The sequence below is a fragment of the Pituophis catenifer genome, unplaced genomic scaffold, assembly GCF_029215685.1.
Source record: "Pituophis catenifer annectens isolate HBS135680 unplaced genomic scaffold, rPitCat1.0.hap2 SCAF_1, whole genome shotgun sequence".
Classification (NCBI taxonomy): domain Eukaryota; kingdom Metazoa; phylum Chordata; class Lepidosauria; order Squamata; family Colubridae; genus Pituophis; species Pituophis catenifer.
The window spans coordinates 296,876,822-296,893,292 of NW_027256881.1; the positions used below are offsets into that span (position 1 = coordinate 296,876,822).

At 37.2% G+C, this 16,471-nt stretch overlaps 1 protein-coding gene across 1 annotated transcript in view; it reads left to right on the forward strand.

Moving 5' to 3' along the window:
• The first annotated feature begins 138 nt into the window (after positions 1 to 138).
• The window catches only part of LIN52 (lin-52 DREAM MuvB core complex component), a 48,857-nt gene continuing 32,524 nt past the window's right edge, over positions 139 to 16,471 (forward strand). Inside the window, exons 1-5 of the mRNA XM_070931403.1 lie at positions 139 to 205; positions 2,349 to 2,423; positions 4,525 to 4,562; positions 5,021 to 5,087; positions 9,426 to 9,509. Of these exons, the coding sequence (XP_070787504.1) occupies positions 187 to 205; positions 2,349 to 2,423; positions 4,525 to 4,562; positions 5,021 to 5,087; positions 9,426 to 9,509 (283 nt within the window). The 5' untranslated portion in view covers positions 139 to 186. The remainder of the gene's footprint in view (positions 206 to 2,348; positions 2,424 to 4,524; positions 4,563 to 5,020; positions 5,088 to 9,425; positions 9,510 to 16,471) is intronic.

The window sequence follows — 16,471 nt, forward strand, 5'->3', positions numbered from 1 at the left end:
TTTCTTTTCCTTAGTTACGACCTCTGGAGTTTTTTGGGGGGAAAGGGGCAGAACGTGAGTGGGCGGGGAAAAGGAGGCGGAGCGTTCCTGTCTCGTTCGAAAAAGAGCTGTCAAGAGTACAGACTCCCGCGTGAAAGGGGTGGGGGGTGGGGAGGTGGAGATTGGGCTGTCATGTGATGGGCTAAAATGGCGGTCTCTACGGAAGGTAAGAGACGTTGAGGAAGACGGAGAGGTTTGTAGTATTCTGTCTTCCTACTTCTTATGCTCGCGGTTTACCTATTTTTTTAGTAGTCATGTATTGATTAGTGGGATAATTAGCCACTTTCTCCCCTCCCTCCCCCGTTCAGTGGTGTCCGATTCTCCGAGACTGCCTGGCCATGCAAGGTTTTGCAAAAGGGGTTTGCCATTGCCTCCTTCCTACGGCTGAGAGTGACTGGCACAAGATCACCCAGCTGGCTTTGTGCCTAAGGCGGGACTAGAACTCAGGGTCTGCCGGTTTCTTGCTGATGCCTTAACCAACGAAACCAGACTGGGTTTCTAATTAGCCAGAAGCCCCTTAAACGCAGGTGGGAACGCTCTTTTGGGGATCATTGGACTTCGCTTCTGAACGAAAATGCTTAAAATCTTGTTTGACGCAAGCTCATCGTTGGAAACAAATCGTTGTTAAAATGATTATTAGGATTTTAAAGTAGATCTCTAGTTGGTCTGACCCTGTTCTTAGTAATCCGTACAATTACCTGAGGAATGATGGTTGGCTTGTGTTTTGTGTCACTAAGTGACACCAGCATGCCTACCGTCCCTGTCCTAATGTTTTCTTTTACTCGTATCCTTTTCATGTATTTATAATTAAGTTTACACTTGTATCTGTCATAAAATACATGCTTGACGGGGTGGGGGTGGGGGTGGGTGAATGTCATCACTCTGGAGTAAATCGAACTTTTCCAACTTGCCCTCCCAATGCAGTCCTTGTATGCTGGAAGCCTAACAGGTCAGGGAAGATTGTGGTAGTTCAGCTTTGGGCAGATGAGCTGTACTGTATTGTAGTGTACTTTATATTGTAGAAACTTTTCTGTTTCTTAATAAAAAAAGCTGGGGGGGGATCCTTTTTGCTTGGAATCTATGAAATGACTCCTAGGCATGGTAAGCATTTATTAAATTTAAATGTTGCCCATTTCACCAATACTTATGATGTGATAAAAAGAAGAAAAAGTATTATAGAATTAAAATTAGAAGAAGTAAATAAAAAAAAAACAACTAAAAACCAAGTTGATGAGTGGCCTGGGGGTGGGGATCTTCTCCACCTAGTCAGCCACTACAATGTAACAAGTCCCTGTCAAGAGTCCCAAATCAAGCAGCAGAGCTCTTCAGGCTCTTCTGGAAGGGTGGACCTTGCCTCCAGTGGGAGAATATTCCAGAGGGCATATTCCAAAAGGCTCTTTTTCTGGACCCCACTAGCAGAAATTTGGCACATGATACCTTTCTTCATGGTGACACGTAACTTTGGTATAAACATGCTCTTCCATTTTTCTGTCCCATGATGTTGCTTTCCTTTATCTTCAGCTGATTAAAAAGGCAAGTTTAAGTTGTCTATATTGTACCAGTGGTAAAGTCTTTATTCTGATATTATCCAAGGACAGCTTTCAGGGGGGCAAACTTTGTTAAGAGGCTTTGTCATCTATCACCTTGGAGGGAAGATGACTGCAGTAACTGGGAACAAGCTTAGGAATTGGCAATGCTGGTGTATTATTCTGCAGATTCAAAGATGAGTGGATCAGGAGTGAGAAAGGACTTAAGTTAATGGTTTTTAAACTGGGGGGGACTGCCCACAAAGGGGTAATATTGACATATCCTGGGTGTTATGGAGCAATCTGTAATTGTTTGTTTGTGAGTCAGGGTTCAGTTTAGGACTGCTCCTGTTGAGATACATGTGTAAAACAACAGTCTGTTTTTTTGGGGGGGGGGGGGATAATGACATTATTTGAAGCCAGGAAAAGAGGTAATTCTGTCAAACAATTTAAGAACTACAGAATAAATAATCTGATTTGGATAAAACACGTACTTCTTATGATGATTTGCCAGTTGCAAAATCTGAGCTCCTCTTATAACTATACCCAGAATAGTTCAGTTTAGCCTTACTTCCAAAGAAGTATGTATAGGAGCATAGTATTATCAATGTAGAGTCACTAAAATGTTGTAGTTTGAGAGGCAAATTGTTTCTTGTTCATGTTCCAAGCCACATTTTAAGAGATTTCACAAGTGTTACACATTAGTCTAAAACACATTACTCTAAAATGGTGCTACTATTGATTTATTTTGGCTTACATATATGTACATTGATATAATTCTAGGTTCAGACTTGGAAGCCTCATTGCTGAGTTTTGAAAAGTTGGACAGGGCATCGCCAGACTTGTGGCCAGAGCAATGTAAGTAATTGAATACAAAGTAAATAGTTGTGGATTAATCTAATGCGAACCAACCTTAGACTCTACATCTAAAGAGTTGTTATTTCTAGTAAGATGCTATTGCAAGGATTAATAATTAGACCTTTTAGATTTCCTAACACAGGGGTATCAAACTCATGTTGTCATGGTGGCATCACGTGATGTATCAGGACTTTTCTCCCCTTCGCTAAACCAGGCAGGCCGTGAGTTTGACACCCCTGTCCTAACATATGGAAAAAGACCCTTTTTGAGATAATAGGTCTAAGTTTCTAAAGTTTTTGACTAGTTCGTAGGACAACATTAAAAAGTATATTCAAGAAATATACTATAATAACTTCGTATGGCTAATATAGTTTAGTATTACAGAGTTTTTTAAAAAGCCAAATATCAGTTTAAGTAGCATGCCAGAGCTCTTCAAAAATTATGCAGAACTAGAATAAAAATTACATTTTCTGCAGGATCCAATCTGGGTCGGTCACTGGGACCAGAGGTTTTGTCTTCCGAGCTTTTGGACTCATGCTGGAGCTCATCCTCAGGGAACTTTTTTGTGTACTAAGCACATAGAGTGAGAATGGGCTCCAGCATGAGCCTGAAAGCTCAGAGATAAAACCTCTGGTCCCGGTAACCAACCCAGATGTTGCATCCTGTAACATTATCTTGGGATTCGTATATTCGCCTTTATTTGTGATTACATTTTGTCTTATTTAATTTACATTTAAAGATAATAAAGTTGTCTTAATAAAATATGTTATTTCCTATTTATTTAGTTGTTCAGATGTAAAATTACAGAGCCTTGATAGTACAGTGGTCTAAGCACCCTGTTATTAACACAGCTGCCTGCAATTTACTGCTGGTTCAAATCTCTCCAAGGCTCAAGGTTGACTCAGCCTTCCATCCTTTCTAAGGTAGGTGAAATGAGGACCCAGTTTGTGGGGGCAATAAGCTGACTTTGTATAAATATACAAAAGTATGAAGGCTATTGCTTAATGCATTGTAAGCCGCCCTGAGTCTCCGGAGAAGGGCAGCATATAAATCAATTTTATATATATATATTATACAACTGGAAAAGGATCTTTGTGTTTTTTCCCATGTTTCCAAATGTTTTGTTGCACAAAAGAGAATCATGGCCTATATAAGGTATTATTGTCTTTTATACTGAGGTTTTCTTCACTCCTTATTTCTACTGGAAAAAGTAAGTCAGTAGAATCTCATTGCCATCTTATTAAGCAAATGGTAAGAGTTGCATAAACATAAATGCAACTCTTCATTTAATGCACTGGAAGAGAATTATTTTTTTCATATATTTGAGCAAAAAAGAAAAGATTAGATGTTCAACATATTTCAATCTGAATGAGATGAATAATCTGAATAATTATTTGAATAATTACTTGCTTATATTAAAAACATCATCAGAATAATTTTAAAAATGGTCAAGTGAGTCCTTTAACCATTTTGAGTTAATATTAGAGATTGGAGTAAAAAAGCAGATCTTGGTTGGAAGTAAATTGCTAGTAAATATGTATGCGTTTTTACTGTGATAAGCAGATATGGCATTTAAATGGTGTTTGTTTACACTGATGATTCTAATATGAGCTGTCCTATTAAAATATTGCTTTTAACAAGCTTAAATGTGAGCATGATTATTCATAGGCAGAGATTTAAAAGAGTTCAAGAAGATAATCTTGCATAATTTATTTCAGAAATAAATTCTGTTGAGTGTGTGCACATTTACTCAGAAATAAATAATGCTGAATATTGTGAATAAACATATTGGGTTAACTGTAAGTGCTACCGTTTCTTCTTTTTTAAAAAAGTAGTATGGATGAAAAGATGGCTTGGTGATAATCAAAAAACAATAGCATAATAGTCACTAAGCATTGCACACCAATGTTATAGACACATAGCTTAATAGCTTACATCACACTCAGAACTGAGCATAAACTAAGATAAAATTTATATATGTGCTGAATTATAATGTAGCAGTTTAAGTGACAGAAATGGTAATTGCCTTTAAAGTTGTATAAACAATTGTAAAAAAAACCAAACTACTACAATGCATTAACTATGTCTATCTTGTCTCCAGTACCAGGTGTTGCTGAATTTGCAGCTTCTTTTAAAAGTGTAAGTACTGATAAGTACAAGTGTAAGTGTAAGAATTGATGCTTGGCATAAATAGGCATTGCAGTCCTAATTTCTATAGAAAATGGAGGTTATCACAATAAAAAACAGCTAAAATAGAAAATAATTGAAAAATTATAAATGCTAGAAAAATCATTGGAACTACTTATTTTTTGTTTTCTTGCTATGTTTTCTTAGTATATTTTTCCTTCATGCAGTAACAAGCAAGATTTTACCCTAGCCTAGCAAGTTGATATTGGCTTTTTTTAAAAAAAGTGTTTATTTTGTTGCCTTGAAAAGAATTGTTCCATTGGATAGAGTAATCTGTTTTAGAAATCTTTTATTTAATCAAAGTAGAATTTTGTAAAATGTTATAGTTCTGCATTTCAATCAGTTGTTATAAATTTTTAAATGTTTCTAAAATAGATAATAATTTGTTTATAAATGCTTGTTCTTAATAGCCCATCAGCAGTTCTCCACCTAAATGGATGGCTGAATTAGAAAATGATGATATTGACATGTTGAGAGGTGAGTTTCTAGTCAGTGCTTGATAAAAATCGTTTTTGTATTACAGATATGGTTTATATTAATTTTATTGTCATATAAAGATCTGTTGAGGTTTCATATCTTTCATTTTGAGTCTATAGTGAAGAAATCAACATAATTATTAGGGCCAGTAATTATGATACTTTTTAAGTATATACTTTGGAGGTAAATGTTTTTAATTTCTTTGCTTGTTCTGAGTCCTGAGAGTATTTTCCTCTCCACACAAACAACCACCAGAAGGATTTTCTTTGCTTCTTTCATTCTCCTCCTTTTTTTTTAAAATAAAATCCCTGGGACTTTCTTTTCCTCTCTATTCTTCAACCTGCTAATCACTCTTCAAGATAAGTAATTTACAGATTTGGACACCGTCTTTCCAGGCAAGAAGTAAATTTAATATATTAAGTGGTTAAAAGGGATTGAGATTGGAGGGCAAGAGTTTCACTTCAGGAAAGCTTAAATGCAACATGTGTGAACTGTGCAGAGATACAGTGTTGCAATTCTGATATTTTTCTGCTTGATAAGGGAAACATTATTATTTCTGCCATCAAATTATTTGTTCCTGAGTTATTGCCAGATTAACTATGTGAAACTTGGGCCATGTTCTAACAGTACATATTTGATAACTATATTCCCAATTCTCAGATGAGCACCAAACGCCGTCTGAGATTCATAGGACAGGGAAAATCAAGCTTGGCTGACAATTTATAAGTTTTGGCTAAAGCTGAACTCTTGTTTGTTGAATTTGGTCTCCTTAACAGCCCCAGAGAAGCATCTGTATTACTGGACAAATTGATGTCTTTCTGCAGTAATCCATGAAATATGGACAAGCTAGAGCAGGGGTGTCAAACTCAAGGCCTGCAAGCCAGATGTGGCCCGCGGGGTGGTTAGATCTGGCCCGCGGTGCCGACCTGGAAACAACGAAGGAGTGGCCCGTGGTGCCTCTACCAGCGTGCAGCCCTCCTGAGCTCTGTTTTCGCTGGCAGAGGGTTGCAGGAAGGCGTTGCAGCCGAAAACTCAGCTCATGAGCCCATTTTTGCTGGCAGAGCACTCAGGCCACCACAGGTGCCCCTGACGCGAGTGATGTTGAGTTGGCTATGCCCCCTAGCTGTGCCTCCTCAGTTCCCCCCCCAAGCTCAAACACAACCCTGATGTGGCCCTCAATGAAATCAAGTTTGACACCCCTGACATAGAACAAAACAAGAGTTATGTACATTTTGTGTGTGTTCTCTGGGTGTGATTGCTGAATTTTAGCCTCTTGGGACATCTGAGGGATGTGCAGGTTGAAAAAGTCACAATGGCAGCCACAATCACATGATTAAAGGTCCACCTCTTTTTTTATATGCCTCTTGATTTTTTGGGACTTGCATGTAAAGTGTCCTTGAAAAAGTTAAATCTTTTCATTGGTCCATGTACAGGTAATCCTCAATTTATGACCACATTTCAGCTCCAGATTTCTGTCGTTAAGTGAGACATTTGTTAAATGAATTCTGCTCCATTTTATGACATTTCTTGCCACAGTTGTTAAGTGAATCATTGCAGTTGTTATGTTAATGACCTGGTTGTTAAGTGAATCTGGCTTCCCCATTGACTTCACTTGCCAGAAAGTAACAAAAGGGGATCACATGACCCCTGGGACACTGCAACCATTATAAATATGAAGCAGTTGCCAAGTGTCTGAATTTTGATCACGTGACTATGAGGATGCTGCAGTGGATGCTAAGTGTGAAAAATGGTCATAAGTCACTTTTTTCGATGCCGTTGTAACTTTGAATGGTCACTAAATGAACTGTTGTAACTTGAAGACTACCTGTAATTTACATATCCTCTGAATCAGTGTTTCTCAACCTTGGTGAAGAATTCTGAGAGTTGAAGTTCATCCATCTTAAAGTTGCTAAGGTTGAGAACCACTTCTCTAAATCATTTTCTGATCAAAATAGTTCTTTCAAAACAGTTCCTATCAAGAAAAGAAAAAGAAAAAAAGCCAAAGAAAAAGAAAAAAATGAAAGGGAGAAGAAAATGGGTGTTGAGGAAAAATACAAATTCCATCTTCTTATCCATCCATTCTTTCCTCCTCCTATTTTCCATACAACAACAATCCTGTGAGGTGGGTAGGGCTGTGAAAGACTGGCCCAAAATCACCTAACTGGCTTTCATGGCTAAAGTGGAACTAGAACTCCCGGTCTCCTGGTGATTGGCCCAAAGTCACCCAGCCAGCTTTCATGCCTAAGGCGGGGCTAAAACTCTACAACCTCCTGATTTCTAACCTAATGCCTTAACTATTAGACCAAAGTCTGAAAGCTAAGTCCTAAGGAGAAATTCAGATAGTTGAGGACTACCTGTATACTCCATGCTAAAAACAACTATACACTGTTTAAATAGACCATTCAGTTGTGGTATCTTCCCTCAATATATTCTTTAGATCTGGGGGGTCAAACTCAAGGCCCGGAGGCCCGATCTGGCTCACAAGGTGCTTAGATCTGGCCCGCAGGGCCGCCCTGGAAACAGCGAACGACCAGCTTAGAGTGCCTCTGCCAGCAAAAACAGAGCTTGGGAGGGCTGCATGCGGCCCCCTTGAGCTCAGTTTTTGCTGGCAAAATGGTTGCAGAAGGCCATCACAGCCAAAACGGAGCTTGGGAGCCAGTTTCGCTGACAGAGTGCTCGGGCCACCACAGACGCCCCCAACACAAGTGATGTCGAGCTGCCACACCCACCCTGGCCATGCCCACCCTGGCCCCCCAAGATCAAACACAACCCTGATGCGGTCCTCAATGAAATTGAGTTTGACATACCTGAGCTAGAGTGATTCTTAAAGACCAAGTTACAAGACACATAGAATTACAGAACCATATGAAGTAATATCCACTGGTCTTAGTGATTAACTATTAATATGGAGTTGAATGACTACCATATATACTCATAGATAAGCCAACCCTTGAATTTTTAACCAAAATTCCATGAAAAATGTGCCACCTGCAGATAAGCCAATCTGCAGGGAGTCCATTTTCTATGATATTTTACTTAAAAATTCAAGGATAGGCTTACCTTTGCATGAGTTTATATATGAATATATACAGGGTATGAGTACTTTAACAAGTATTTTACCATATATACTTGCAGATAAGCCTATCTATGGATAAACCGAATCCAATTTGGGGGCATTTGTGATGCCTACAATTCTCTGCTTATTCACAAATATATTCCATACTTCACTATCTTGGAATTGCCTAATTGTAGCAGTTTTCTATCATAGCCATTCTAATGGAATGCTATCTGGCTTGTTGGAGGACAGTTTAATAAATTTTCCTATCAGGAAACTTCAAATCTAGAGTCAATATCAAACGTAATAGAACAAAGTGAAAAAATGTCCATGGAGATTAGATGTAGTCAAAACAACCAGTCGTGTCTTGCTTTATTGTACACGTAACAACAATATGTGGAAAAAACTAACTTCATCTGTTTACATTATATCTTCCAGGTTGTCCAGATGATAATTACAATATATCTTTTCCTTACTATCAGAGAGGTACTCAGCTGTTACATGGAATACCAATAACAATAGCACTTAGACTTATATACTGCTTCACAGTGCTTTACAGCCTCTCTAAGCTGTTTACAAAATAGCATATTGCCCCCAACAATTTGGTTCCTCATTTTATCAAGGATGGAAGGCTGACTCAACCTTGAGTCAATCACAATCGAACTGCTGGCAGTCGGCAGAGTTAGCCTGCAATACTGCATTCTAACCATGGTGCCACCACGGCTCTTACAAATGTAGTCTCTTTCTGTGTAAAACCAGATATAGTGTGTCCTCTAAAAATAGTGAATTTCATTACATGCAGAATTTGTACAATTATTATATCAAATTGCCTTTACTTTCTGCTTGGTTATTATTATAGGTAGTCCCCGACTTATGACCACAACTGAGCCCAAAATTTCTGTTGCCAAGTGAGACAGTTCTTAAGTGAGTTTTTCCCTATTTTACTCCTTTCTTTTTCAGTTGTTAAGTGAATCTGGCTTCCACATTGACTTCGCTTGTCAGAAGGTCACAAAAGGTGATCACATGACCACGGAACACTGCAACCAAATCAGTTGCCAAGCATCTGAATTTTTATCATGTGATCATAGGGGATGCTGCAATGTTTATAAATGTGAAAAAAGTCATTTTTTTCAGTGCCATTGTAATTTCAAACGGTTACTAAACAAATGGTTGTAAGTCAAGGACTACCTGTATTAGGGGTTCGACTCTTAATAAAAACATGATTCATTCATTATTAATTATTTAATGACAAATGTTTGTAAACTACATACTCATTTCTTTAGAGCTGGGAAGTCTCACTACAGCTAATCTGATGGAGAAGGTTAGAGGTTTACAGAATTTGGCATATCAGTTGGGACTGGATGAATGTAAGTATTGCACAGATACTTAAAAAATACAGTAGGGTTATTGCAGGAAAACGTCATATACTTATGTATGTTCAATCTGTTCATACTAATTAACTATAGGGATTAGGTATCAAAAATTGATGACAGCAATATATTCTGTTTTGTACTATTAGTTTATAAAATCTTTCCTATTCTCTTCCCAAAAATGGGAATGGCTATTTCAAATGATTGTATAAAATTTATTATATAAATAAGTAAATACCTGTTCCTCTAACCCCTTGGTGCCCTATGGTAGTTTGGAATTCCTACAGTTTGTAATCCACCAAATTCCAAAAGGCATTAAATAAAATAGACTGCTATATGCCAATGTGATCTTCATTTCTAGCAATTCAGTACTATTTATTCCTGAAAAGACTAGAACAAGCACCATTTTGTTGACAGCATAGATACCAGTCCTGGATTAAATAATATTGACATTTCAGGGCCCATACTAGCACCATTTTATGAATTGTGCAGCAGCCTTTATAGATTCCATTCCGAATGCATTCACATTAAAGTCAGGATTTTTATTATTGCTATCAAAAATTAATGCATTAGCTGCTAAGTGTTTAATGCATTTTAGTGGAAAACATGCTAGCAATGTTTGTCTGCTAATGGAACTGCTCAAACTGAAATATGGCAGAAGTGTAGCTTAGAGCCCTTCACAACAGTGGTGAAATCTAAAATTTGTTACTACCGGTTCTGTGGGCATGGTTTGGTGGGGGGGTAATGTGACTGGGTGGGCGTGGCCAATTTTTTACCTTTTGAAACCATTTTTTCTACAACCTCTTCAGTGAAGAGATTGTTAAAAAAATGCTTTCAAAAGGCTCTGACGATCCCAGCTGAGTTGCCTGATCGGCAGAAACTTTTTTTCTTTTAAATGCCTCTGACGATCCAAGCTGAGTTGCCTGATCGTTAGAGGCATTTAAAAGAAAAAAAGTCTCTGCCGATCAGGCAACTCAGCTTGGATCGTCAGAGGCATTTAAAAGAAAAAAAGGGTTTTTTTCTTTTAAAAGCCTTTGATGATCCCAGCTGAGCAGCGTGATCATCAGAGGCTTTTTGTTTTACTTTTAAAAGCATTTTTTCGGCCGAAGAGGTTGTAGAAAAAATGCTTTTAAAAGTAAAAAAAAAGCCTCTGATGATTGTGTGGCTCAGCTGGGCATGGGGGAGAGGGTAGGGATTTTTGCTATCGGTTCTCCGAACTACCCGCCTCCATCGCTACCGGATCAAGCGACCTGGTCCGAACTGGGAGCATTTCATCCTTGCTTCACAATGATTCTTGTTATTCAAGATTAAATACTACCTTACTGATTGTAAGACTGTGAAATAACTGTTCAAAAGATCCAAGAGATAGCTAAATAGACTTTACGTAGCCTCTGGGTGGCAGCAGATGGCTGATTAGAACCGTGACATTGGGAAATACATGTGTAGCTGTTGGAAGCTCCCATTGAACTTCTTAACAATTTTAAGATACGATGAATTGGTCAAATATAATAAGTTAAATTGTGTATATTTGTTACTTTTCTATCAATGGTCCTCTGTTCTCGTAGGGAACTTTTACTGAGAATTGTTATCCTTTATTGGAAGTTATGCAAATTTAGGAGCATTTTTTGTAATTTGTTAAAATTTAGAATTCTGAGTTAGTCCTTTGAAGCCTAACTGGTTCTTTAGTTAGTTCCAGTTATACATTTGTAATACCTTTTATTAATATTTCCTCTAATAAAGCTGTTACTACATTTTCTTTGCTGCCACAAAATAATTCTGCTTATTATTGATGTTGGTAATCCAAGAGAGTGGTCTTCTGTTCCTAAGAATCCTGAGAGAGCATCTCAGAGGCATCACAATTGTAAACCTTCCACTATGTTCATGAAGAGGGATATTTACATAGAGTCTGATACAATTGTGCAAGGCTTTCAGAAGGCATACTTGACAAAGCACATTGTAATGAGCAACATATTCTTCCTTGAATTGTTAAAGTAGTCATGTCTTCTAAAAGGCTTAGTGCTGCTTTCAAAAGCTGTTTCTAGCTATCTGTACATTCAGAAATGAACTCAGAGCCAGTGAAGATAATAAAATATTAGCAATATAGTAATTAATGTAGCAGTCATATTTTGTCACTACAAAGATAATTGTAATTATCTAAACAAACAATTTCTATTATTCATGCATCATTGAAACCAAGTAGCCTATGGTTTCTAGGTAAGACTATAGTTGGCATCCTATCTAAGCTGGTAAAGTGTATTCTTTTATAGAAGATTTCTGAAGATCCAGTGACAAAGATGGATCTGCAAGCTCACCAAATTATAAATTTAATGCTTTAAGACACAAGTACTTGTTTGAGTAAAAGCTTTTTGCCTTAGAAATACTTCCTTGCATAAGAAAGTATGTATTATGTATATTTTTGATGTTTCCGTAGCATCACAACTGACTGAACATGTTAATCTTTGATTGATTATATGCCATCCCTGACTGTCCCTAACCTGCTCTTTCAGATCTTCCAATAGTTAGCATGTTAATAAAGTAATTATAATCATGTAATATAGCTGGATGGAGGGTGTTTCTCCAAAGTAACAGTCCTCTAGATCTGTAATGAACTCTTTCCAGCTATATAGACTACTAACATTTTCCAGTATTTCTGATTACATGCATACGTTAGAAAAGTTTTCAGATTTTCGTTCCGGTACTTTATCTACGTTATATTTTTCTGGAGGTAGCAATGAAACCCAAACCTAATTCTCTGAGCAGTCTTGAAATCTTTTTATTTTACGTACTTCCTCTCTAGCAAAGGCAAAGTAACCAAGGACCTGATTCTAACACTAGTGAAAGATTTGACTGTAATAGTAAGAGTTTTTCCCCTTGGTCTCCAGACTATCCATATTTGCTTCAAAGATTCTCACAGACCTCTAAAGCAAATTTAGAGAGATCATAGAAAGCAGCAAGAAAAGGGGGGGGAGCATGATGCTACAGAGGAAACTAAATGGTTACCTTTCTGTTTGCAGTTTATTTCACTTATGAAAACTTGAGATATTTTTGGTAAGGATTTTTGCCTCAAAGCTGAAGTATTCAAATGCCAGCTGGAAATTTGGATGTGCGCAAGGCACTTAAATTGGCTAATTTCGGTATATAATGTTCTTAACTACCTTCAGCCTGGGGATCGTGACCTCAGCTTTTTATCATATGTGTTGGATTGTATGCCACTTTTAGAAGTGAAGGTGGTATGGGAACTTTTAATTGTACCTGTGTGATTTATATCCAGTCAGCTCTTTAATTTCTTTTGGCTGTCTGAGGTTTCCGACATGCTGTAAATTTCACCAACTTTTTCATTATCTGCAATTTCTTTATGACTTGTGAATCAGAGTGGAGAGAGAGTGTGGATTTACAGCAGAGATAAACATGTCCATAAAGTCTGTATCTGTGTCAGTAATTGTACTGCTGTCAGTGACTGTCCTGTTTTACAGGGCTCTCTTGGGGAAGAACAGTTTGCTACTAGTGGCGGAGTAGCATTCACTCTTGAGTTTATATTAACATATCAGGAGATTAGTTTGCAATGATTGGGGTGGAAATTGAAGCTAGATATTAGTTACTGTTGGTTTTCCCATCCCACTTCTTACTGTCAACTAATGAATGAATAATTAATTGAATTGAATAGCTACATTTGAAAGACAAGAGAAGCAGAAAGAAAGCAGTTCCATGTGAAAATGTAGTTTGACTGATAATGATATAAAATATGTTAATCATATGTAAAATTACTTGCAAATAGTATGGTAATTACTGTAAATATTACCGTACAGTAAACAATTATTTCATTACAATTTTAATAGACTATAGTAAGATTGCATTCTAAACATTCTACTATGGTTGGTCTCATAGTCAGATATTTAGATTGGGCTTGACATTTCTATCCACCTACTGAGTCCTTCTCAAGGACTTGGGATAGCAGAAGTTATTTCATGATATTACAGGATGTAAGCTGCCTTTTGCAATTGACTGGTGGTGATTTTGTCAATGCTGATGGTATTCAAGTTATGCTCCAGATGTTTTGGGATTGTACCAAGGCAACTATTACTATTAGTTTTATCTTTGATTTCTTTTGGCATAGATGTTTTACTTTTATTATTGCCTCAAGATTTCAGTACCAGAAGAAAATTTTGTGAATTTAAATTAAATATACCAAGCATTCAGTGTGCTTCTGTCTCCATTTGTAATTGTTGGATAAGGATCACTGACAAAAAAAAATCAGACATTTTGTGGCTTTGTAGCTTCTATGTTACTTTACACACTATGAGATATTTGAAGTAATAACATGGATGCGCCATGTACTTGATCATAATTTCAGTTTTAAGATATTCTGTTTTATAATGATATTCATGAGTGCATTACAATGCTATCATGATAGCAGCCATATGTAACAGTTGTTTTATATTTGATACTGAATCTCCAAATTCTGAAACTGGGAAAGAATTTGTTGGCTCAGGTTGTGAGAAAGCAATATTCCTGGAACACCATGTCAGTTGCTGATGCTGTGCCTCTTCCTTATTACCATTATCCCATCATGTGCTGCTCTTAGTTTACCCAACTTGGTTTAGGTAGTCCTGGACTTGAATCTCAGAGGTAAGCCATAGTAAAATAACCAGAGATAATAATGCTATATGCACTGTTTTTTCTGGATGCTGGTTGTCAACTATTATTATGTGTGCTAGAATACACAACTTGTTGAGAGTTGTGTATTCCAGCACACCTTTTTGTCTACTCCCAGTTTTCTTACCCAAAGGTAAAGTACAAAAACATTTCTATTAACTTACCTTGTCTGAGTTGGTTATGGAATACAACATTTATTAGGACATAGATATGTAGGCCTAAGCTTATGCATATAATAATAATAATAATAATAATAACAACAACAACAACTTTACAACAACAACAACTTTATTGTCATTGCACGTGTATACACAGTATACCCATACAACGAAATTGACTTCAGTCTGTGTTCAGTAGGCTTGAGAGCCTTGAGATATTTTTAGATCTTTCAATTTTTCACAATCTTCTCTTTTCTTGCACAGAGTTCTACAAGTCAACATTCTTACTGTTATTTTAAAGCACAACTTGTCACTATTAACTCAGTGGAAATGTTATACTATGTTAGAAAATAAGACCCTGCAGAAATAGTTACAGCTTCCTTCTTTATGCATTCCTGGCCCTTTTAGCTCTGGAGAAGCCATCTATGAAATAGAATATACTAGACTAGGGATCTGAGACAGTATCTAAGTGCCTCATTAACTTTTGTAGGCTAGAACATGATAAAATGTCATCAAGTCCTTATCAGATGCCTGATAATCTGCTACAAGCTGGAGTGCCATTATCTTAAATTCTCAATCAAATGCCTTCCTTGAGCTTAAAGAGCAGTGATTAAACACGGAGTGTCCCCTGAGGACTCTACAGCTGTCATGGGGGTTGAAGTCGATCCCCTCCTTTCCCAACCAAGAGAGAGTTTGAGCAAGAGGTCTCACTGGGGCGGGCCCTCTTCAAATCCACACGTGCCTGTCCCAGCTGTTCTGTTTTGCCTAATGAATTGCATTACAGGGAGAAACTGGTATTGTCATCGCAAGCTGCCTTCCCTGGGGACCTGAGCTAACCTCAGTAATGACTAATGTTAGTGATAGTAATTGAAATGTGATCACTCTCTGGGGACTCACACCAAGCATGATGCTGTCAGGCACTTGTGGCTGATAGAGACCTGTAAATGGCTCAAAAGTGATTTTTAATTGCTCTACTTTCCTAGTTACATTTTCCAAATATGTTTTCTTTTTATAGGTAATACAACACATTTTTCCCCACACTAGGGAAAGACATGTATTGTCTTAAAAACTATTCTATTTTAAATGGATTGATATTATGTCCTAAGGTTTGCCTCTGTACTTTTTTTTTTTGCCCAATTTTTGCCCAATATTATCTGTTGATATGTAGTGCACCTTTAAATAGCAGCATAATTCAGCTGATTTGGAGTGGGGAGATTATGATCCAGTCAGCTTGCTCATTAGCTAAGCAATAGGGATACATTGTGGATCATTTAAGATTTAATTTTTAAAAGAAAAAAACAGAAATTCAAGCCAAATTGTATTTGGGAAAGGCTTTATATATTGCCCCAAAGTGGTACTTAGATTCATTTTGTAGAGTTGAATGACTTTTCGCGTCAACTGTCTAAACTGCCTGTGTCATATTATGAATATAATAGTGAGCTTTTAGAAATGAGAGATGGTGAAATAAAATAGGAGGATCAAGTTTTTTTAGGCCTGTAGGTGCATTTAAATTTTTGAAGGAAAATGGATGTCAGCATAAAATGTTTGATATGGATGAAGGAATCCAATGAGTTTCACACACAGAAACACCCCAAAAAATAAAAATAAAAACATAAACTCTGTAGAAAGACATATTGCAGATGGTAAAGGATAACTATAAAACGTGAATACATAACAAAAGTAAATATCACGAATGAAATGTACGTATCCCAGGATATTGTTGCAAGATGCAATCTGGGTTGCTTACTGGGACCAGACCAAAGCTCAGAATATTAAACACTATGGTGACTGACCCAGATTGGATCCTGCAAAAGTAAATACGTTATTGCCCAAATCACAAATCTTTTTCTTGGCACTCACAATATTCTTATTCTCCCCTCTTATTCAAAGGTAAGGTTTGCCCAAAGGTAAGGAAATCCCTTCCTTTCCTCATCCCATAAGATTTGGTTACTTCTTTCACTCATTTATTTTTGTTTCAGGATTAGTTTTCACTAGTTTTCACGTAAATTGCTATCTTCCATTGATATCTATAGACTTGGTCTTCTTGCTTCCTCCTTTTACTCTATCAGATAATCTCCAATCCTCCGCTGCCACCATGCTTCTATTGAAGACCCTTTTCCAATTCATTAGGCAGTAACAATTAGCTGT